Source organism: Dermacentor albipictus, chromosome 4 (genome assembly GCF_038994185.2).
Source record: "Dermacentor albipictus isolate Rhodes 1998 colony chromosome 4, USDA_Dalb.pri_finalv2, whole genome shotgun sequence".
NCBI lineage: Eukaryota > Metazoa > Arthropoda > Arachnida > Ixodida > Ixodidae > Dermacentor > Dermacentor albipictus.
The window spans coordinates 50,581,805-50,606,951 of NC_091824.1; the positions used below are offsets into that span (position 1 = coordinate 50,581,805).

The 25,147-nt window shown below is 44.4% G+C and overlaps 1 protein-coding gene across 1 annotated transcript in view; it reads right to left on the minus strand.

Moving 5' to 3' along the window:
* Positions 1–3,104: 3,104 nt before the first annotated feature.
* LOC135913400 (uncharacterized) overlaps positions 3,105–25,147 on the minus strand; it is a 42,283-nt gene continuing 20,240 nt past the window's right edge. Inside the window, exons 2-6 of the mRNA XM_065445986.1 lie at positions 14,550–14,921; positions 7,964–8,314; positions 7,314–7,334; positions 5,207–5,299; positions 3,105–3,730 (exon numbers count right to left, since the gene is read on the minus strand). Coding sequence (XP_065302058.1) covers positions 3,669–3,730; positions 5,207–5,299; positions 7,314–7,334; positions 7,964–8,314; positions 14,550–14,921 — 899 coding nt within the window. The 3' untranslated portion in view covers positions 3,105–3,668. The remainder of the gene's footprint in view (positions 3,731–5,206; positions 5,300–7,313; positions 7,335–7,963; positions 8,315–14,549; positions 14,922–25,147) is intronic.

A 25,147-nucleotide genomic window follows, 5' to 3' on the forward strand; every position in this document is an offset into this window, starting at 1 on the left:
GGATAATGAATTAATTGGGACAGGTGCAAGCATGTTCTTTGATAGAAGTGAGCGTTCCCTTGTTAAACTTGTCACCCGTATCAAATAAGTTATATTTTGTCAAGATGAATCTTAGTTGATGCCTTCCGTTTCGCTTTTCCATCACACAACATAAATACTATAAGTAGGCCTAATATCAAGGTTCTCTTTTCAGCTTTCACGAAAACCATTTCATCGGCCAAAATGGCGGCGTCAAGGTGCCCGCTTCAAGCACAGCCGCTGATAATTTCTGATCAACTTGCTCCCTTCACGGGAAGCCAAATATGGTATTGACTTACGCTACACTTCATCCGATGCCGACAGGAAACTACAGCGGTTTTCTTTACGGTCTTCTTGAAATTTGTTTTAAATAAAGAGGCATTAAGGCCTAGATCATAGTAACAAATAAGCGGCTGGCAGTGTCACTGGCTCAGATTGGCGTGGCTTCTTGCGAGGCACACTCCTCTTCGTTCGTGGTACCTTGAACCTTGAAACGGTTGAAGCACTCATTGACAAACAGAAATGCACGAAGACGTCAAAATAGTGAGCTGTACTACACGACATGATGTCAAATAATGACGCGCGATTGTACACGCTACAGGCATCTACTAACAAATACAAGCCGCAAAATTATTGAAAAGCACCTACAGAAGCCGATGCATTGTTTGCATGAGAAATATGGCTAACAAGGCTCACGGAAACTCGCTGAAGCTTGCGTCTCGGCACAAATAAAACGCTCAGTCATGTTCATTAATTAACGCAAGGACACGTCGGAATATTTCTGTACATCCTTGTCGACTCCTGAAGGCACCCTTGGCGATGGGTCCTGATCACGTGGGAGCTGAAGAAACCTTGCAGTTTTTGTTTCCATTTCCTATTTTGAAGCCCTAGAAAGTCACCTGGTTAAGCCGTGTTTCACCACATCACTTCATGGTCCTTCGTAAGAAATTTCCGCATCAACGGCACGGAATTCAGCGTACTGAGTTCAGTATTACCACCAGAGGAAGTGTCAGGAGTATATAATTCGAAAATAAAAATAAATTCCATGAGTTGCGCTAGCAGCGTAGACTCACTATTGAACAACCGAGAGCTAATTGCGCATTTTCGGGTGACTACTTTCCTTCTTTTTGTAGTGATTGGCAGTCATAGCTTCTCCTATTGCCTATCTAGTTCAGAAATCAAACAGCAGTAAACGTTTGTATAAATCTCACAGCACGAAGTGTGAAAAATAAATTAAACCAGAACAAGATATTTTCTAATATTGTGTTACGTGTATGAAACTGTGCTCTTCTTTAATTCTGTTCCAAGTTAGGTTCCGTTTTTATATAGCGAAATTTCTAAAACCTAAAATTTGGATAACTGCTTCCGTTGATTTTAAAAATATAATGTCTTGTGTTTGTCGCTGACAATTGTACAACGTTTTTCTTCAGTCGATGTATTTGCTCCTGAGCTTTTGCGGTTTTCATGTATATTATCCCACTCGCACAATACTCCCATGTAAAGGAGCCTGTCAGTTATTTAAATAAATAAATAAATAAATAAATAAATAAATATTGCAACAATTCGACACTTGTTCTTGAGCTCTCCAACAGCTCACTTCTTTCTTGATCGACAAGCCTATGTTTTCACTGTTTCGTGTTTTTGGTTTTCTTGCCTTGCTATGTTGTGCCTCAGATCGTGTTTCAATAGAGGCCCACGTAACAGCTGAAACAAATAACCACGTGTGTAGCAAGTCGAAGTGGCCTATGTAATGATATGAGCAGCAGTATTAAACACATAGCCACATGATGTGCGCGTACGAAACGCCCCTCCTCTTTGTACCCACCATTACAGCTTGACACATAATTTTTCAAAAGAAGTGAACGTGCATGGAATATGACGTGTGAACTTGTGTGCTGCATACGTTTGTGATGGAAACTACAAAATGTCACAATGAAAGCCTTGATTTTATTTCTGCCTCACGTCTTCCCAGACTTTCGGTTCGTCCTGGCAATTTACGAGCCATAAAAAGCACAACCACCCCATAGTCCGCCATCGCTGCTGTAACTGAGTCATTAACAGTGTTCATTCTGCGACGCATTTGCAGGAGCACTTTGTCGGGTTCGATTATGCACCGTCGGAGGTGTGTCGCGTCCGTTTATGGTACAAATCCGCGTTGGCAATATTAGTCACGTCATTGGCTGGCGCGAGAAAAGAGTCGGAAAAGGTGAACTAATATTCAGTCTCCTATATATACACGTGTAATGGCACAGCAATGTAATGGCACCGCAAATCCAGTTTGAAATTGGCTTTGCTGTCGGTTAGGCCGACCACGACTAGCCACCACCAAATCATCGTCAGGCTGCCTCCTCTCTCTCCTCTTCGCCACTTTACCCTCGCCAAAGCGCGAAGGAAACAAAAATTTTGTTCGCCATCAACACTGAGGGTTAAACTAACGCCTTTAATTTGGACGCTGCATATATGTGATAATCGGTGCGTCATTGTAACTTATTTGGCGCTTTGTGTGTTGCACAGACGGCGAGGGCGGAGGAGTTTATGCATCCGTTTCAGGGACCAAAACAGCCATGCTGCGTCGGACAACGCTATTGTTGCGCGTGCGACAAAGAACTTCTTGAGAAGATGGTGGTTTCCATTCTGTGATCTTCTTGTTGTTCTAAAGAAGTTCGGAGCGCGAGTGATCGCTCAACTGCACTGCTATCTTTTGCCGTAATATGTTTGTTTTATACAAATGACGTCACTTCGATTCAGAGGCCGAACGTAAAAGAACAAAAGAAGATGGGAAACAAATCACGTGTAACTCTATTTTCTCATTCTTTTACTGCATCAGAAGCTTTAAGTTTGATGCTTGAATTTGAAGAAGTCTACTCATTTTCAAGCGGTTTTTGTATGCACGTATTCGTTAAACCTTAGCGCAACGAAAACAAAACTCACCTTTTGGAAACTTCACTACACCGTCAACTGTCAGTGCAGGAATAATTCTCTCAACGGCGTGTACCGTTGCATGGACTTAAACGCCATTACTCATACACTTCACTAGGTTAAAGCAAAGCAAAAACTTACTTCACTAACAATCTGCCAATGAAATTGCTCTGTACAGCAGCATTCCTTTATTTGCAAGGCGCAGAGCCCAAATTGTCCAATAAAGGTTGCTCTTGATCAACCTGACATAATTCTGTGAGAACTCCTGGGAATGCCCCACTGCGCGTTCTGTGAGCCTCGAAACCAAATCGAGGCCACGTGTAAAGGTTAGAGCAAATGCGCGAATGTAAGAAACGCAGCGAATCAACTGCTACATTTTAAAAGCCAACAATACCCTTCCGCACAAGAACGTAAAACCAACTTCTGGCACATGGCTCCATCTGTGCCGTACACGTTCCACCATAAGTGCGCAAATGGCCTTGGACGATGCTGAAAGTTTGTTGGGTGAGGTGCTCCTTCATCCACTGAAAGCGCCGACACGCTGTCGTTGCTGCATCCCAGGCGTACAACGGCGTTCATGTGCGTTGTTTACACAGTTAGACGCCTCCACGCATTGTCACACCACTCTGGGAACGATTTGGTTCTGATGAAACAGGCACCACGTTCACGAGTCGCGCAGTTAACTTCGCTAAAACAGCCACAAAACCACGGACCGTCCTTTCGTAGCAGCGCTACGTGTCCTCTTGTTTCTTCGGGAAGCTTTTGAATATGTGGCGCCTTCCATCATAGCCACCTGCACAAACGCACGAAATGAGAATCAATCAATATACCATAGACAATGAATTTATCTCTGCAGATTCGCAGCGTAAAGCCCCACGATTGGCGTGTCATTTTGCTCTTCAGGCCACATTGGCACATATATTACCGTGAATACGGTAACATTGCGCAGCTAAAGGATTCGTAGGGTCTAGGTTGCCTCATTAGAATCTATAAAAAAGCGCTTTTGTTTGCCTCTGACACTTTTGTTATGAGCAGAAATTACGGCGTAAGATTGATTGTTAGGTTGAAAGAAGTGTACAGTGCCAAATTATGCCCCTCATTGGTGTAGCTGCGCTTTATTAGAGAAATAAACCACCCCTTGGTATCCTTTAAAGTCTAAGATGTGCTTTTCTACTGTACTTGCCAGGAAAACTTCCCTTTATTTTAAGTGTGTTTGCATTTTTTTTATCTACAAGTGGTGGGAAAAGAATGCGTGAGAGCGAAAGCATCACCTTCATTCGGCAGCATAGGAAAAACACAGTGTTATCCGTGTGTTTGCCAAAAGTAAGATTAATGGCATAGATACAGCCCCGTTTCCTTTTTAAAGTATCAATGACCCTCCCAGATGTCCTGACACGTGCAGTAATTTGCCCGAACAATTTTTTTTTCCAATCAGGCCTTCTAAAACAATCTCACGTCGAGGCGGGCTTTAGATAGTGCCCCTCGCTGAAGTCGAATACGCCAGGTTAATATTTTCTTCTTTGGCGTTAACCTAAGGAATGCCGAAAAACAGGCTATATACATAAATATCACTTGTATTTTACATGGAAATATCACCGATAGTACAGATTAAATCCGGATACTTCAATCACGTTGTCACGTAGTAGTGACGGCAAAGAACACACAGTAGCAAAACTGTGAATAATAAAAGTAAGTTTTAGTGGGTCAACCTGTGCCCACAAAAACAGGCTACACTCAAAGCACAACGAAAATGGCGAACACAATCGGCGATCGAGAAAATTTGATCTCCTGGTCAAGCGCATCAGCTTTTATGCATCAGTCATCGATCGAAGGTTCCGGAGTAATCGCTGGTGCCCGCGTATCTTCCAGAATGTTCTACGCCATTCGCATCGTGTATACAATCAGATTACACGAGGTTCCGTGACAAGAGACAACGAATAGAACTATCGATAAGATTCGAGTGAGTTGTAGTAGTGCGGGGAGCGTGTTGCGCTGAACGATAACTTCAAGTTGTTCGTGGCTGAAATGCAATCCCGCAGAAAAGGATTAATAACTAGACGTGTCTGTATTCATACTACGAGAAATGGACGCTAACTTGTATGTATAGCAAGAGCAGTGCCACAATGTAGCCTGAAGGGGAGCTATATTATGATGTGTACAAATTGCAGCTAACCTGAGCGTCCGAAATTAACCTTCATGTCTTTAGAACGAAAATGATCGTGGCTGAAGTAGCTTTAAGTGCCATTCATTTGGGTATGACATGACTTACCATTGCTCTGTAACGTAGTAACAATATAGATGCTTAAGCTCAGTGCAATGGAATAAAATGACAGGATCGGCACGGAGGAGGCGGCAGAAGAGCCTGCAAAGACAGCAACACATTTATTACTTAACAATCAAAAGTACAGTGCGCCAGAAACTGTTTCATTACGATACGTGATAGTCCTTACGTTCTGGCAGTTTACTGCCCTGTAGATGCTTTCTCTTCCAACACCAAAAAAGGAGACTATAGAAAAAAAAGTGGCGTTTCTCTGCTTGGAAATAGGAGCACCCAGACTATCTAAAAAAGAACTGTTTGATTCCTGTTTCAGAGCAATTGGTGATAAGAAGCAAGGGAAATGTGTATTCTAAGAAGCAGTAGCAGCTTTGTTGCACATTCACAAATACAAGTCCATAAATGTCCTTTATTAATTGCAGCTTGACTCCAAGGGTGAAACAATGACAGCGATAGCAACCACGCGGGCCGTAGCTGCTGCACTGCGTACGCAACACTGCGAAGCTGCATGGCATCATAGACAGATCCGACGTAAGGGTAAGTTCGCATGTGGCCAAAGTGCGTCTTATTAGTGGCTGTTTTTGGAGAACATTCCTCGCTGACACCGCATTCGCGTTCTGATCGATATATTGTTCACGCGGCCGCTTCGGAGTTTCTGCGCTGGCGCCTTTTCTGGATGACAGCATTAGCTTTCATTGCCACGGCTGTATAAACTCATAGCTGGCCGCCAATGTATAGCCGGTAGAACATGACATGAGAAAAAAAGAGCTTGGCAGCATGGTACCCTTCTGTAACACGTCTAGGCGAAAGCCGGCTGCACACGTGGTAATCTACTAAGTTATAATATCTCAGGGTTCAGTCTTCTTAGAAGACATAACGAGCCGCAGTGTGAAGTAAACTGTAGGTCGACCTCCTCAACTACACATGCGAGCACGTAATGCACTACCTCTTTATTTCTGTCTTTCGTTCTCTCTTTCTTTCCGTCTTTCTTTATTTCTTTCTGTTACTATTTCTTTCGCTTCTTCATTCATGTTGAGCCATTGCATCTTTGCTTGCTTACGTGGCTATGAGCCATTCTTGATGATGATATTTTTCACATCACTGGTTTTTTGCGTGACTGGACTAGACGCAGCTTTCTTGGGGTATGAGTCATTGCAACGGGCCACTTAGGCTTTCGTCTTAATGTATTCCAAATTATTGGCTAAAAAGCCACTCAAAGGTCTTCTCTGTCTGTGTGGGTTGCACGAAAGGTAACGTCGATGCTATAAGCATGAATAAGTAGTCTTCAGTGGATGTATATAGATGTTTCAGTGCGTTGGTGATGATGCGTGACGTACATGCATCGGGCAGATTTTCGCTGCAACTAAGTAGAGCACCCTTTCTTGTTAGAAATTCTGCAGCAAGGACACCAAAGACGGATAGGTTCGGCGACCACCCGTGAAAAACAAAACCCGTCGTTGTATGTACACGTGCTGCACACTTCGGCCGGCAAGACACGAGTTTGCGAGACGCTTTCAATTCCAGGTGCCTCTGCCGAACATCTGACAAAAGCCAGTCAACCATGGCGCATTTGATTTTTGGTGTTTTCAATTACCCCTGTTCGCATAGTTGGGCGTCATCGCCATTCGCCAGGTGTAATAATACTGAGATTTTGTGCGGAACGCACCTTTAATTTATATCTTAAGAACAGCATGGACCCAGAGCTCCGCAAAGCAAAAGAAAACACAGCAGTAGGAGAAGTAGGGAAGGGTAGAATCTGAGAGAATAATTAACCACGGCTTTCATCAGCCTAGGTTGCATTGTGTTCATAAACATATTCAATATCTTTTCAAATGCCACTCTTGATTTTGGGCACATATAGTACCAGGTTTTCGGTTCACGTTGCTGAGGCATTGCCATGCTGGGAACGGCTCTGGAAGACCAAGTATAGCAACGAGCAAATTAAAATAGGGATCTGAATATTAAGACTGTGAATGAATAGCATACACGTCTGAGCGTTGACAATGATGATCAAAAACACATTTTATGACCAGCTTTGCCTAGGCAGCCTCAGTACGGCGAGAATGCACAGCTTTACCATTACTAAGAAGTAGTAACTTACCATAAGCACCCCAGGTCAGTTCTGTAAGAAACAAAACGTACAGTGGAGTAAGGTCTCTGCATGTTGCGTGTAATTTCAGCTTGCAAAATAAAATATACCACACGGAACAACACGGAACCTACGTGAAATTAGACAACATAAAGATTTGCCGAAAATGAGAGTAGACATGTGTGGTATGTTGGGTGCCAAAAGCATCCAACATGATTTTCTAAACGGAAACACACGCCCGCAACGTGAATTCACTTGTTTCGAAACATTTGTTTCATGGAACTGATGCTCCGTAGTTGGAAGTGAACACGATAACTCAATAAACGTGCTTGTGCGCAACCTAACATTTAGGGTCGATGGCACCTCGGCGGATGATGATGGATTTGATGGACATGATGGACTTGAGCTGGCAGATTGTTATTTTAAAGTAACTCCTGGTCATCTAAACACTGCGGATCCGGCAACTTTCTCACATTTAAGGTAATGACAGTGTGAATGCAATGCACAGTGCGGAGTCACGTGAGCTTGCGATCCGGCTGGCTGTTATTGAGTGCGGAGAATGCTATTTCGCTATTACAGCATCTCTCATAATCACCATGCAACTTTGAGGCGTTAAACCTAACCAATCAATGGATCAAGAAAAACTTCGAGCGCCAGCTCACCATGCGCGAGGCTCATCCTTCGCGTCGTCACATAACTGCTGTACGGGATTTCCAACACGCACTCGAAGAGATCGGCCAACGTGGATAGCTGGCCTTCATTCATGTCGGCGTGAAGAGCTACGTTGAAGAGCCCGTCCTCTATTGTAGCCGTAGCGTAAGTTCGGAGACCCGCGTCACCTGCTGCCCTCCTGGCTCCTCCCTTGATCAGGAAAAGCTTGAGTTCTGGCCTTGGGTACGTGCCCCGAGCCATGCACAGCAGTCTCACGGCACTTTCCGCAGAGCGTGATCGGTACTGTTCTTCCAAGGCTGCCGTCGAGCTGCTGTAGTTGAAGGTGAATGACTTGGCAGGCACTGCAAAGTTGGGCACAGAAGGTGAAGGTAAAAGACAAATGAGCTATGAAAAATACTTTTTCCACGCAGGCTGCTTTACAATCATCGTCAAATCTAATTGAATTGAAGTAAAAAGGTGAGTTCTTCTGAATCTGCAGGCCGCATGTAAGGGTGGGCCCCAATAAAAAAATTGACATGAATATTTTGACAAATTAGCTTGATCGCTAAGGAATGAAATTACGGGCATCAGATACGTGATATGTTAGCAATGTAAGTGCGTGAAGGTACTTGGCAGTCTCACAGACCGCAAACAAAACTTGCCATAAGATTCACTAGGAATAACCTTGAGAGTAAGCTTTATTACTGTTAGTGATGAGTCAACGCAATCTGTATAATGATGCTGCATTTGTAAAACCCAATTTCATCGAGGTTTCGCTGTTTGCCTGCTGCACATTCTTATGCCGAAAAAAAGCAACATAAGTAGTCTAAACATATCTACTCAGTTCTGCGAAAGAATAGTATACTTGTGTTTATTATTCCGATAAATATCTTGCTCCCATGAATTCTTTAAGTATCGCTCTTATCTTAGCTTGTCAAGGGCACCTGCATTTCCAAGAAATAGAGTTGCGCTGAGAAATGCATTATAGCTACTGTTACTTTGACATTCCCTACGAAATATTTATGTGGAGTCTGTTGAAAATTGTGATTCGTCGCTATTATGAATAAACATAAAAGATCGATCTGTCAGCAAAAAATATGCGCGTCCTCAAAGCCTACTGTGCGGTAATACACTGGGGCGCTAATTGGAAGGAATCGCACTTGTTTGCAGAGTTAAAATGACGATAAGTTACTGAATCTCTATAAATAATGCGTTAATATTACTGTCTGCTTGACTATATATCATCGGGTTCTAATTTTCTCACTTCCGTCAAGAAAATTGGTAATCAGAATTACAGAATTTAGAGAGGCTTTCGGTTTGGTTAATATTGCCTTTTCCTCATCCCATAGGCGATGCTCTACAAGCTGAACAAGAGCAGTTGGGGTCGAACTCTAGAGCACGCAGTTTGTGCTTGTACAGGGTGTCTCTGTTAAATTTAGCCAAAGTTAAAAAATGTACGAATGCCACGTAGCTGGGCCGAACCAAGGTAATGTTGTTTGCCGTCGCTTGGACATACTCAAATATTTTTTTCATTACGCCTAATTAGATAATTACTCCTATTTCATTACTCAACTTCTCAAATATTGTAAGTAGATCAAAACAGTCAATGATGAAATTGTAGAGCGACATGAAAAAATCCAGATACTGCTTTCTGTTGCTCAATTTGTGCATGATAAAAGCGTTTTTCCGAGCCTGACAAAAAAAAAAGCCCGCGAATACATGGAAAATTTGAGCTCAGCTGGCAGATCGAGGCAGTTTGCGCGTATTCGCGAGCTTCTTTCACGCTCGGAAACCCTTTTATGCACCACGTATTGAGCAACAGAAAGCTGTATAGGGAGTTTTTTCATGTAGCTCTACGTATTTTCTCGTTGACACTTTTCATTTAATAAGAATTTTTAAGGAAGCTGAGTAATAAATATCTAAAATTACCTATCTAATTAGGCGGAATAAAAAAATTGATTATCTCCAAGCGACAGCAAACATTACCTTGGTTCTGTACCACTACGTGGCCATTTGCATATTTTTAAACCCTGGCTAAAGTTTGCTGCGACCCCCTGTACGAGTACAACTTCTATAGAGGTTTGGAATAATCTAGCACTAAAGTTGAATACGAGATGTGCACTGGGGCGATGGAACCTAAGCGTCAAGAACTGGTTTCCATGATAAAGAGTTTTAGTTTGTCGCAAACATCCTCACTGTTTGGGAATCGCCAGATTGCCGGTAGCGAAAACGCGATGATGATGGCGATCTATTGGCGTAGCCGTTAAAGGGGGCCAGTGCGAAAACGTCACCTAGCCTGCTTGATTTATTCAGGTAAGTGGTCGGGTTGATGGAGACACCTGGTGGCGCAGACTTCAGCGCGACAAACACAGAGCTATTGTTGCAGCATACAGTAGCATTTTATTTAGCTGCTGATATAAATTTTCGGCAGCGGCAGAGTATTCATCACGTTATCAATTTTGATAGCTTTTTCGAAATTAAGCCTATGAAACAGGAAATCGTGTCCCAGGCATTGTGGTTAGACAAAGGGTCACAAGATGTCGCTACTAGCCTCGTTGCTGCCGTACAACTCTCGATAACTCGGTAAACCGCAAATGCTAAGACGTCTGGGGAGAAGCAGGAACTCTCTCATTTGTGCTCAACGTTCACATTAGCAAAGCTACTTGCATTTTAGCTTTCTTTTTGTGCAATGTAAATACCGTACCACTGTTGAAAAGAGGCCTCGACTGGAATTCGAAGCGGTAAGGACAGAAGGCGTGCGCGCTTCAGACCCTCGTTAGAGCGGGTGGCTGTATTCTTTCTAAGTATAACGCCCCACTTGTCTATTCACGCCACGTTTTTGATCACAAAACAACTCCACCTGAGTTAGTTTTAGATAGAACCGCAATAACCTGATTTCAGCATTCCTCACGCGAATGCATTTACTGAAGCGCCAGCTAAAAAATTGAAGGGCGAGATGGCCCACAATAGCACTTGCTAGATATAGTGTTTTGCTGAATATTTCGCAGATATATACTTCTTTTTGGCGGACGCGTTATCACGTCGTTATTTATATGATAAACACAAAAGTCCAACCAAAATATTCCGGCAAAACCAATCTCACAATGACTGTCAGCGATCATGCCCGTAGCATTCAAAAATTGTGGCAACACACCAACTATTTTTCATTCAACTGACAAAAATTTGCATCTCAAGGATATACTGGGCGGTTGTTCGCACGTCCTACATAAGATGAGGAATCTGCACATCAGCAATTTTAATTTCATGTTCACCTTCACTGTGGCAGGTGTATTCTACCATACAAAATAAAAACAAAACAATAACTGCTTGAAGAGGGTGGCAGTTTCTCTTTCAAACTGTCTAAAACGTGCCTAGCTATATTATAAAGCTACAACGAAGGAGCTTTCTATGTGGAGATTAGCTGCAGTGGGACTCGTTCTATATGTTAAATTTCAAAAGGGAGGTGGAATAAAACGATGCTCATGAGTGGCTATTGAGAAAAGTAATTTCGCTTTAAGTCAAGGTGAAAGAAAAAAGCACTGAACGTTTGAAACGTGATTTGGTTCTCTAATTGCATTTCCGAAACCGTACTATGGCAGACACCTGCGTGCCCATAGCGTCACAATTAGGTCCCAATATTCTAGAAAGCCTAGCTTTCAGAGATTGCATCAGTGAAGCAACGCGAAAAGGTATTAAATTATGGCGAATGTAGTAGAAAGCATGAATTTTTCAATAGAACCCTCCTGCAATACTCAGCAAATATATATCGGTAACGTAAGACCCTGCTTGGTATCTTAATGGGGTTAACAGTGTTTGCCCATATATATATATATATATATATATATATATATATATATATATATATATATATACACTTGATGCGCCTTTATGTAGTAATGCGTATGACATGAGAAGAGGAGGAGGAGGGGGAATGCAAAAGTTTATGGTGAGGAACAGCGAGAAAGCGGGAACTCAAAACAGCCGTAACTCAAAAAAAAAAGATATGTACTTAATGTTGTCTCGAAGGGACACAGGATCATCGGTTTTCCGTTTCTTTTTGCACAAATTATACAAAAGTAGAACTTATACAAGCGTCATTTCTTAACCTATCTTTAATTCGCGAATGTGTTATGATCAGCATAATCGATCTAACCGTGAAAAAAAAAAAAACGTGAAGCTGAACGCACTGTTTTTCACGCTCGCATTTTTTCATGTGAGCAGCAGGGGTGTTGCGTGACGTTGCCTTTTTGCACTGAGGCCGAACGAATCTTTCAAAGCCTCTGAAATAAGTGTCGTACCTAAATAAAGCAACATTGTGGCTTCTATGAGCAGGAGAAAAGAAACGCAGGCGTAGTTTCGGCAATGAGACACGTTCAACAAGCGCGACGTACCTGCTCCTCTTCGTACCGATCTCACTAAATTACAGCGAAGCACGCAATTTTGATACGGCCAGAGAGCTGCTGCGTGCGTAGGGATAGTTGACCACCGGGATAGTCATGCAAGTGGGCGTAACTCTCTAACTGCTCTTCTCTGAGCGTCGCAACCAAAAAAACAAAATAAAAGGCCTGATGGGCATGACAGCATCATGCCAATCATTGCTTCCCTTTATCACGTTCCGCAGAAGAACAGAGTCTTACATTGGCATTGGTAAATAATGAGAAGTGAGCGGTAAAGGCAGCAGTGAAATTGCGATACTGCGCGCGGTTATGCAGGAATAGGCCAACCTTGCTCTAAAGCTGTCCAGAGTTTAGCGTAGCCCCAGAACACAACTATGGTGACTGGTGGAAGCAAAACGAGACCATCGTGGGAAATATTTGCCGTGAAATTTTCTGTCGCTAATCATGAGGGAAGTGTATCCGTGATGTGGAAACGTCGAAATGCGCATACTGTGCGAATAATTTGCGTATGTTCGTGACTGTGAACCGAAGCGCGAAGACTAATGAGTTTGAGTTCGGTGCAGAGCGTGGTGCGTAACGCTCAGATTACCACAGTCGCTTGAGTTGCCATCGCTTGTATTGGTCTTGTTTTGTTCCCCTCCCTAGCAGCAACTGTTTGCGACATTAGGGTGAGAAACCAAAACGTCGTAGGCACTCTTCGGACGGTACAAGCTGCCTATAAGAAGGTGCCGAGAGTTCCTGGGTCTTTCCTTGCTCAGCGGCATGGGAGAATTCTCAAGTTACTAATTTACTGCAGCAGCACCACTTTGTTCGCAGCATCACCATTATCATCACTTGTGCGCTACAGCATCCCCATTTTCAAGGTATACAGACACGAAGTCTTCATATGTTGCAGGCTAGAGACATGGCGACCGACGTCCTTGGAACCTGCTGACATGACCAGACGAAACGTCTTTTGTTTTTTTCAGTCCAGCGCCACTTCTCTGCGGTTCACTGCGTCTAAGGCATCAAAGTACAACAGCGTTCCAGCGATCGAAGGTATATCACTATCTTCAAATCTCCCTTTCGTATGCCAGTCAGCCCTCAAAATCTGCACGGTGTTAAACTATGCCAGTCTTTTTTTTTCCCCGATGCTGGTGTGCTTGTTTGACCATAACGAAAATCGATGCGAAAGATGGCAACGTACTTTCTCGCGGCGATGTTGGCTCAATGTTTAGCTTCGTAAAGCAGTTCCCTATGCTAGCATATTAAACTCAGTGTTAGGGGAGTAAATAAGAAGAGCCAAGAGCGAGGCCGTGCCAATCGTGCTGAAGACAGCGCTGAACAGAAATAACGGCTTCACAGTATTCAAGTCTCGAACTCGTGTCTCCGCCATTTGAATTATCCCAACTCTGATTACCAGGTTGTCAGTACCAAGCGTTTTCGCTTGCTCATGCCAAACGTGTAACTTTTGCGTTCCTTTTTTTTTTCGACCATGCACTGGATGGCTTCCTCATGAATGTACTTGTCAACTTGGTCTCATAATTAGGTAAGAAGTGTTCAATGGCAACTTCTTCCTCCAACGTACTCACAATATAGTGTCTTGCTTAATCACTCCCGCACAGTATAAAACAGCACCAGCTGTTCAAAATCTAGCGGAGCAAGCAAGACTTAACCATTTCTCCACTAAAATGGCACGCTCATGCTGTAGTGGTTGCGACCGATGCTTTGCGAGTTCAAACCTCTGGTTGTAATCCCCGCTGCTGCCTGAACATTCGTTCTACATCACCACAGAGCTTTCTTTTTTTCCATAAATAATCGATGTTATTGATATAAGGCAGCGGGTACCAAATTTTATAAAAAATATAAGCTGCTCAGATACAAACGATATAATGTCTGCCGAATCTATATTTAATTAGGTACGAGTTCCCTTTATATTGTAGCGACCCCAAAAATATGATCAATATGTGAGATTTATTAAGGTGTGCATGTTCACGATTGGAAATCCCCAAAAAAGTATGCATCCAATCATTACGCTTTCACTTGCTTAGCTGTCCGCTTTTGCTGGCTAGGTTTTTGAAGGTATCGGATGAACGATGGCGAGCATTCAGGCTGCTCTCAATATCGATTCAGAAGATGCGTCTTCAGCTGCGTTACAGACACGAGAGCGAGAGAGAGATAGAGAGAGAAAGAGAGATAGAGATAGAGAGAGAGTGCTCACCGAAGACGGTCATGTCCTGGTGCCTGGCGTCCTGGCCCGCGAGCGAAGTCACCACGCAGGTGTACTTGCCGCTCAGCTCCCAGGTGGGCCTCAGGATGCGGATGGCACGGTACTGTGAGTACACGTCGCGCGAGCTGACGGAAAACGTGTCGTCCAGGCGTCCCTGTAGAACGCCGAACGCCTCGCGGACACGCATCTCGGGTATCCACTGGTACACCGGCTCGGGTCCGTCGTTGAAGAACCACTTCACCACCAGCTTCAGGTCGTTCTCGTTGTAGACGTATTCACAGTCTAGCACGGCAGGCGTGTCGGTCCCGTTGCGCACCCAGCGCGGTACGATGAGGCGTCGTATGGTCACCGCACGGCAGAAACCTGCGCATGGTTAGGCATAGCAAACACGGCGCGCTTGTGAGATGCGTTACGGTAGTCAAGACTCCGCGCAAGCTCAACCGTGACCCCTTAAACGTATCCCACATTGTCGAAAAAATTGTAAACAAATTACGCCGCCTAGTGATTGTAGTAGATGTAAATTAGTTGAGCCACGCAATACACTTCAACTCAGTGCATTATTAGGACACGGGCATTTAAAAATGCAGCTGATACGCACAACAGATTGGCTCAGAAGAATACATGTTTGCGTTGCTACGCATGATTTGTCATTAAAAAATTACGCCAGCATGCGAACAGCTGTAAGAATTCTGCACATCACGATTTGTATTGTCGAAGCCACAATCAAGCTAGAGGCACTGAACCACTACCTGTTCATGGGTACTGACTGCAAAAATATATTCTGCTTGCCTATCAGAGGCACGTCACATTTGCGAAGCTTTCTTTTTATTTAAGCAGAACGTTCACTAGAACATCTATAATCTTCTAGCGGAACTGCGGTAAGTTTTGCTTTGATTAAACAGTGTAGGTCGTCGTGTAAAGTTTGAGGCCACAGTTGCGTCATTGGTCCGCTGAACTTGAAGCGCTGCAAAGAAACAATTCCTGAAGTGTACTTGAGCGCGGGCTCCGTTTTCCTAGATTAAGTGGTTCGTCACAATTGCTAGTTCTGAGAAACTTAAACTGCTGTACAAGGCAGGTTGGCCCCGATGTTCAAAGCAAAATGCATCGATAGCGAGCAACGTCGGTCTACCCGGGGTGGCGGCATTTAGGCAACGCGCACTATGTGCTTTTGGTGCGCAGTAGAAATAGACGAACTCTGATAAGAGAAAACAGAAATCGCGTCCCGAGTGATGTGACTATCTGGCGACTGGAGAAGCGGTTCCGGGGAACGACACACAGACAATGTAGAAAGATGGAAGTGGCAATGGCGAATTTGTTGATAAAAGATTCAATAGATGGAAACAGTGGATCGGGAGCCAGTAGAGACTCCTTTGTGCTGTTACGCGCGTTATGTCGTTCTTTTCTTATGCCGTTTACTTGCTGTCAACATCTTCTGCGTCACGTAAAACACAAACAAAAATAAAAGAAAATGTTGAATGAACGCCACCGCGAATTTAGCCAAGCTGATCACTTTATTACTTTAGTCACCGTGCCTTGATAAGCACGCTGTGGTACTGTGCCTGTCAATAGCCGAATGACTAGCGCGGTTTCTCAAACACAGAGCTCGCAGTAAGAAGCGCACTTACTCCTTTTTCTGGTTGAACAGAGCGCATAAATAAAAAAAAACAAAACAAGACCACTTCTGCGCTGCTGTGGAACTTTTCTAAAACAGTCGTTAGAATCCGAAATTCCATTATCACAGATAAACATAGCCAGCGAACATTAGCTGATATAACCAGCCAGTTAATCTTAATCTCTACATTTGTAGTGCTTGATTTAAAGAAAAATATAATAATGTAATACTAACCTCATGGAAATTGTATCAAAATTCCTCCAATAAGCATTTGGTTTTCGTAACTATGTTCTTATTGAAATGCATATACAGAGGCTTATTCCCCTTTTAATGACGACGGATATTCCTTTTTACGGTGTCGTACAAGCAAGTTTGTTTTTAGTGCTCAGACAAAGAGAAGGCTAGTCGACTACATAATTATTCTATCGGTGAAAATTACATAGTCGGCTTTATCAAATCACAAGTTGTAAATGCTACGGCATGTTATAACACGCGCTAACGTATTGCGTGCTTTTAGTAGACGATGAGATATTACTCCAATGTCCCAGGCTGAGTCATCAAGCACATGCGCTTTCTTTCATGCCCGAAACAACGGCTCATCCGGCGTTCCCATAAATACGCGCGTGTCATTACGCCATATTGTAAGTTTACGGCAGGAAAGAGGAAAGAACGCCGTTACGGATACATGAACCACTTCAATCCAACTTATGCTAGTAGTGGTCCGGCTTTGTTCTCTGTTCGTGCTAGTGGTAAGTACGTTATGTAGGTTGCTCAAATTTCTTTACCGTTTACATGCACTCGACAAAAATAGACATCACGAGCCCCAGGGCCGCTGCTACATTGGACTGAAAAATTATTAAATGAAAGGTACGCTTGTCTGTTTTTGTTTGTTCTGTAGAGTGCATGTAATCACTGCAATTGCGCGGCCATGTAAGCTTCGAGACGTTTTTTTTTTCTATTTTCGTGTGAAACACGTTCTTTTATACTTTTATACGAGCGATTGCGACCGGCGACATGCCGGGGTTACCCTACGGCGCGCGCACAAGAGCCGAGCCACCATAAATTTCCTTTCTTTTTCTCTCGGTCTCGCGTGACCCAATATTTGACGCTCTTCCGGCAAGAAAACAAAATACACAATAGCGACGACAAAGACAAACAGCTCGACACGACACGGTCGCGTTCCTCGACACACCGGAGGCCATTCAATATCCGCTCTGCCGGGCTCGTTTGTTGAGCTTGCTGCGCGCACAGGGACCGTCAGCGCTCCGCAGGTCAGCCATCGCTTCCACCCGTTAGCTTCGCGCGCTCCTATGTTGCGAAGCGTCGCGCATCTCTCGAACGCGACGGCGCGCGAATGCCGCGGGGGGAGGGGGGGGAGGAGGAGGAGGAGGAGGTGCAGTGGGAGAGAACCACTTCGCCGTGACTTGACCGTAGGATGAACACTCTACTCGAGTCCTTACCATTGTGGTCTGTCCTTGCAAACGCAAATGACGAGAAGCGAGTGTCACAATCCGTTCGCGCTCTTCGTGTCCTTTGCTTCTATGCGCCGCATCTAGCAATGGCGGACGCCTGGGGCATGCTCATGCCCAGGCGCTGCTGCACGGTGATTGTGTTCCGCAGTACACCATCGGTACTGTGTCGCCGGCTGCCACTCTCGTCCGGAATTAGGAAAATAGCCCGCGGTCGTTCTTTAACTAATATTTCAGTGTCCGCTGCCTCCACCACCGCAGCGGCAATATCTGCAGCCCTCAGGCGCTCTCAGTACGCAGACGCCCAGCTGTAGTTTCCCTATACTTCATGGTTTCGAAAGATCTTTCCGCTGGACAGCTTTGAGAGTCTGCTTATTCGAATGTTTGCGCAACAGCTAGCGCGACCTTTGTGCGGGCGTGTAGTCACCGGCGTATAGTTTATCAATCACGTTACCTTTTAGCGTTCCTTTTTTCGTGACTTGAAGCCTCAGGATCTCTTCACAGGCAGCAGTGTCATTTGCACTCAAGCAAATAGAGATCTGGAGGTAAAGGCATAACTTTGCCCTTCTTGGTAAGGTTCTTGTGAGAGGACCCGGGTGGAGCGGGTGGACGCACACAAGCGTTCTTCTGTCGCTGTAAAACGTTTTGCAACTACAGGGACCTCGAGGTAAAACATGGCTCAATACAGCAGTGTGCTACTGAGCATGAAGTCGTGGCCTTACCTGCATACTTCAATGGGTGCGGAATGTAAAACCAAGAGTGTTATGTAAAGAAAAAAAAAATAAGTGGCATATACTTAGTCGACTTGTCAATAAGTCCCAGGTCTTCGAAATTATGCTACAACCTGCGACGTCTCTGAGACATCTCTCATAAACACGCAACGTCAGGAGAAAAAAAAAATCAAGAAAGATTAAAAACTGCTTATTACTGTTGTTGAAGTGTGCTGAATTTGAAACAGGGGAACTTTAATGCATCGCGCATGAGGAGTATTCAGCGCGCGTCCAATGTATTCCGCAATATTTGTGAGGGAGTCGACGGGCGAAAACTTCCTTAAGAAAAAACGGAATCGACAGACAGAGATAATTGGGAATTAAAAAAGGGAAGAGCATTCAAAAAACGCTGTGAAATGTCACAAACTGCCTCGGCACGCACTCCTCAGCCACATAGTACTAGTAAAGAGGCTCCGCTTTTATGTTCGGTATATATTAAAGCTCCGTGACCGAGCATAGCTTGACACTATTACAAGCGCGTGCGTGTGCTCTAAACGAGTTGTGCTATGCCTGTTTGCAATGGCGTTTCCTTTTTCCCACATTGAAGCATTCAGTGTCTTTGTGGTCGTTAGTACTGAACGCCACTACTCAGCACAATTTTACATTGTTCATTTACGTTCTGCTTTTCCTGCGCGCCAATTAGTGTCAGGCATATTTCCTGGTCTGAGCACAGCGCATTTCTTTACCTAACAATCTCTCTCTCTCTCTTTCTCTCTCTATTTGTCCCTGTATCCTTTCTCCCAAGTGCAGGGTAGTAAACCTCCCTGCCTTTCCTCTGTTATATTTCTCTCTTTCTCTCTCTGGAGAAGAATATTTCAATATTCATTGTTGTCCCCAGTGCAATAGACAGTCCTTAAAAAAATAATACTAGTTAATTGTCACCAATAACAAATGCGAATTCATAAATCGCGCCAGAAAACAAACCATCTTGCAGAACCTGATGCTATGCGTTAAAATATTATGTTGAATGGACTCGCCCTACAGTTTGACACCGGTCATGATGCCCGATTCAAGCCCGCTGGGTTTTACCTGTTGGGTTTTCGCCGTGCTTTATTTATTGTTTGTTTAAAAAGAAAGATCGCTTAATTCGACAAACAAGAGTTACAACTATTTGCTGCCTTATAAACAACAAATGAGATACTACTGCCACAACAAGAATTGGGGCACGCCCTGAAGCGGACACGTGCACACGACCCACTGCGGCGCAGCGGGAATAATCACTTAGGTCCGACAGCGCCAGTCACGTAAAACGCCACGGGCTAGAACAAATACCGGCCCGTAGGCAAGAGCGAAGCAAACCGCGTGTATGAAAAGAAGAAGCAACGCAGAAAGGTTCCTGGCTTCCGGCCTCCTTCCTGATGGCGGGCACGTTTGACTTGTACGGCGGTCGCCTCCTGCGACCCGATTTCCCTCTTGTGCATTTATTTTGTTTTCTTTTTTTCTTTGCGTCATGCAAAATTGAGAGTTCGTTCCGTGGAAGGACAGAGTTTCGGCCTCGAGCGGCTCCTCTCCGGATGTGGAGGCCAACGTAAACGGAAGGACGAAATATAAAAAAAAAAAACTCCAGGCGGAGAGCCCAAGTGCAGCTCGGAATATCGACCGAAGCGCTTCGCATCAGGTCGTACGTGTCACGTCTATCGTGGGCGAGGTCTTCTTCTTCCCATTCACCGTTGTTTATTAGCTGCCATATACGATGAGTTTGGACGCTGTGAAGGACGGCTATTCCGAAACCTCAGCAACGAGAGACCGCGAAAAAAAGAAACGCGCGACGAAAATAAAAAAGAAACGCGGTCGAACCAAATTTATAACCAAGTAAGGAAGCGCCGTAGAAACAAGAGCGCGAATCACTGAAAACAACACAGAAGAGAGTGAAAAAGCGTAAAGGTTTCGCAAAAACAAAACAACGCAAACAGGAAAAAATTTGTGGAAAGATAGGGTAAGTTGACCCCGCAACGCCCAACAAGCTCTGTTCTTCCAGTCCTGTCAACCTTTCCTTTCCAGTCTTCTTGCGCTTCAGTATCACGTAGTTCAGCAAGCACCAGCTCGCCCAAGAAAACGTTATTGCGTCAACGACCTGTCCACCTAAAGCACCAACTACAAATTTTTCACGTTGATTTTGCGCAGGAAGTACATCTGCACAAGAGAAAAACCAATAAATGGTACTGTACAAGAACATGAAATACACTTGAAATAATTATGTAATTACTATGTAAATGGATCAATTATACAGAAGTGAAATGTCAGTCCAGCGCCAAGGAATACTGCTAGGAGCGTCGCGCAATGTTTCCCGGGGTAGAACCAGAATTTCAGAATATTAAAGATCACATTAAAAATAAAAACTCACCGACGATTATGATACTCTCTAATGCGAAATTTGAGCGCAGCTCTGTAGGTGCTTTCATTTCGCGATGTATTGGAAGCCGTGGACAATCTGTCTCGTGCAGCAGATTGCAAACGGAGCGAAGTGTGGCACGACATCCTCGCTAATAAGGAAATTGCGGTACGCAGCGCGTGGGTGACGTGTGTGCGTGATCCATAGCAGCCACCGCAGATAGACCTCCGCTCATGCAGCGCTTTGTTTCCATATATGGTATCGGTCTGCGCGCACACGTGTGATATCAGTGAGCAGACGACAGAGCGCTACTTTAGCGCCATCTTGTAGCTATCGCCGCCGCGAAGCCCGTATTGCACGACACTACGCTTTTCTTTTCACGATTTGGGAACGTACACTGATCCTCCTCTTCGTGCTTCATGTTTCTACTGCACTCTCCTCCTCCGCTTCCCGCCTTGTGCTCTCTTCGCTATCGCCGTATTTCATCCCTCGCTGCGCTCTTTCTCTCCCCCTACTTTCATTCCCTGCCCCCCTGTGCAGCGCGGTTGAGGTGTCCTCTGCTGAGAGACAGTTACTGCGCTGCACTTTACCCCAACCTTTCCTTCCCATCTTCAAGAATCTTCTTCTCTCTCTCTCTCCCTCGCTGCGCTCCGCATTCGTTCTTTCATCCTACGCTGTGCTCCTTCGCTCGGTTACGCCGAACAGAGGACGCCGAGGGAACACGGCGACGCGAAACGCAGGAACGGGCGCCTTAGGGCTGCGCTCTAAAATGATACACTGAAACTTCGCGGAATTGAAATCGCGAAGACAGTCGGTCAATCAAAATTGATCATGCCACTGTCCATCAGAAAATCCTGCAAAGCAGTATACTAATGCCTATTTTGTTTTCCTGCTTTTTCTTGAAGGTGGGCGGGGGGGGGAGGCAACTTGATTAGTGCATAAGCACAAAAGCGTCCACCGAAATTGTAGAGACGACTGCCCAATATACCTTGCTACAGGTCATGTCATGGGAAGTCAGTGACACGATGCATAACTGTAGATTCTCTAGTGGGGCATACATTAATGGCTGGAGATACCTTTGATGACTCAAATAGGCGGCTCTTAGGTGGCCTATTTAAACACTGTCTATCCTTTATTGAACAACGACAAGGCGTAGAGAGAGAGCGTCGGCAGAAACAACCTGCCGGAGTCGGGACGTCGACGAGTGGCTGCGTACACACGCAATCAGTGCTAACAAAAATGTTCACAAGAGCGTCGATATTGAACTAAATTAAGCCAACCGCAGATTCTGTATTCAAGTACCTCACATAATTTTGATTCCTACCGTTCATGCGACCTTCCATTTTTCTCGTCATCCTCAATGCCTAAAACGAACACGTTTTCGAGGAATAAGTTGATTTTGATGCTTCCTTCCTGCCCTAATATTTTTTGTTGATTTATAGAGCTGGTTATTTAATGTACGGGGAATATTTAAATGTTTTGAAGCGATAGAATTTTTCTCATTTTGCAACATACGGTGTGAAAGCAGAAATAGAATCAGTACTTTCTTGATAGGTCGCTGAATGTTTAGCTTTAACTAAAAAGCCAGTGCCAGCCTATGGAGCCGGTGCTGACAGTACGGCTACTCAAAAAATTTACAGCATCGCGATAACTAGCCCAAGCAAGACAGCAAAGCATTCCCAGCGGCCTTGCATACAAATGACAAAATAACAGGAAACCATTCTTTGCCGAAAGTGCTACGGCGCGTGCCGGCCAATTATTAGCAATACCGCAAACGTTATCTTATGCGTCATTTATAATTTTGTCTTTATTTATCAGAGATGTGGTAATTAAAATACGTGTAGACGAGCAACATGTGCATTTTCGGCACCATGTAGTATGAGTCCTAAGCCCGAGAGCGCGGGATCAAACCCCGACGACGGCGGTCACCTTTCTATGAGTGCGAAATGCAAAAACACACGTGTACTTAGAATTAAGTGCTAGTTAAAGAACCCCAGGTGGTGAAAATTATTCTGGAGTCCCCAACTACGGCGTGCCTCATATGCAGATCGTAGTTGTGGCACGTAAAACCCCATAAAATAGAAGTGCACATCCATTCATAGTGAAAAATATTCAAGTACATCTGTAAACAACAACTGCAAGAAAAGAACCTTTTTGTGCAGTAACGCAGGCAAGAGACATCTCGCATACTACATTTGAGCACAATATCGCGCCCTCTTTGACAGCATTTACTACCTTTTGTTGAGATATTGTGCGAGCGTAACAACAAAGCGTTTACATTGAGATGAAGTTCTTGAGAAGAAGAGTGTCCCACTAAAGTAGAACCAACACAATACTCCGTTTCATACATCAGTTGCAACGCTGTGATGGCTAGAGATGCTTTTTGCAGTGGCTGCGTTCGCAATGAGAAATAGTCCGGTTTTTCGGGATTACCTTTTGTGAAAATGTTTTTAATATCAACTCAATTCTAAATAAAAAAAAACAATTTACCCTTAGAAACAAACAAACCATGTACTCAGACTGCACTAACACTTTGTTCTAGACCAATTTGCTTTTCCTTGTTTTATTTTCTTCATTCGCAGGCCGTCGCGGCAGCCTCACGTGCATGCTCGCGCGAGAAAATGCCGCTGGCGCGCAGCGAAGCATGGAGGGAACGCGCGGGGTGTTCAATTTTGGCGACCGTGCTTCTCGCGTAGCTTCCACAGCGTTGCACACCTGGTGTATGAAACGGAGTATAGAGAGCCTTGATTCGAGCTCGCGGCGAAAAACGCTAAATAGGGCTCACTTCCGAAAAAATGCTGTTTTGGCGGTCTTTTCGTCGCGGACGTGTAGAAAGACGAGGCGAGAGGGACACTTGAGCTCTCCTTGCAAGGGACAAAAAAAAACGCAAAAAAAAACCATATTCATCTCTCCATAGTTTGATCGTTCGTGTTCCTCGCCGCGCTCGACTCGATGTGAAGCGAAATCATCGATCCAAACGGCGCGAAGGGCTTTCTATCTAAGCCCCACATTATTTAATCAGGACAGCTTTTCGTCGTTTGCCCTCCCGCGTGCGGGTTATGCTTTATAAACTTAATCATTAATACTGAACGAACATGTGACCCAACGAGGAAAGCCCTTAGAAGGGGATAACAGCTGACGTGAACAATTTTAGACAAGCGGGAGCGCTGTATTTATGCGCACATTTTACGTACCACGCTATGTAAATGAGGCACGCAAAACAGTATCAGTACATTGAAGCAGAAATCGACGAATGTTTGATAATTCTGCAACATGTTTCGTATTGTCTTAAAATATATGGATCGAAGTTCAAATATATATTTTCTACCTCAAGGTGAACCTGGCGACTCTGCAGATGTCCCAATTTCCTTGTTCTGTTTTTGTTATTGGTCAAAGACAGAGCTTGTAATTAACCTATGACAGAAAGTTGTGACTGAAGACACAGTCCTTCATGGAGAAGCTTAGAAAAGATGTTATACTGGCAATCTCGACGGTTGCCTTCGTTATTTAAGTGAAGCACTTGGTGTAAATTATATTGACCGCAAAAAAGACGGGGACAGAGGAAGAAAACACATAAACAGCACAGGCGGTAACGATGTAACTGATGAGGGATTCCTCAATATGATTTGCAGTAAATACCAACTAGGCCAATCTGAAGTTCTTCTGAAGCACTTGGTGTGCACAGTGAAAATCAACCATGCTGGAGCTCGATTTCACGACGACGGATGTGAGGTAAAGAACTAAATATTGTTGATTGCAGACATCACTACAGGTCTCTGTGATGCCTGTGGCCGACAGGACACTCAGCCGAAGGAAAGAAAGAAAGCTTACAGCTAGTCATTTGAGGACAACACTGTTAATATATTGTAAACTCTACGGATCATGTCCTTGTCGAACAACGATAATCCTCATTTGTCTTACGTTTCCTTTTCCGAAAATTCGGCACTCTAGACATTCCTATCAAACATTCTATGCCAGGCTGATAATCCGCATTACATTGGTGACTTGCAAGTGCGAGATTCACATGTACGAAAGGAAGGGCACGTAATATAAATATAAACTATTTTTAGTGTGTACCCCATGGCTAGCAACCACGGGAACTTCTGAAGAAGAAATCCAGAAACGGAAGCAAAGCGCGACTGATTTCAGCTTTGGTCTTACGAACGTGACGGCCAGCGGGAGGTGTCACAAGTCAGAGATGACCAGTACAAGAAGACCTGATTTACATCCGTCTTGCCACGCGCGTAGCGCAAGTGAACCCACACCATGCGGGTAGGTTAACAGAACTCGCTTCGACGTTTGCTCAGCCCGATCCGCTAGCGTTTACCTGAACGCAACCCCACTTTATTGGGTTAATCAAAAGGCGATTTGGTGTAGGTGGCGCCCAAAAGACTTGGACAAAAAAA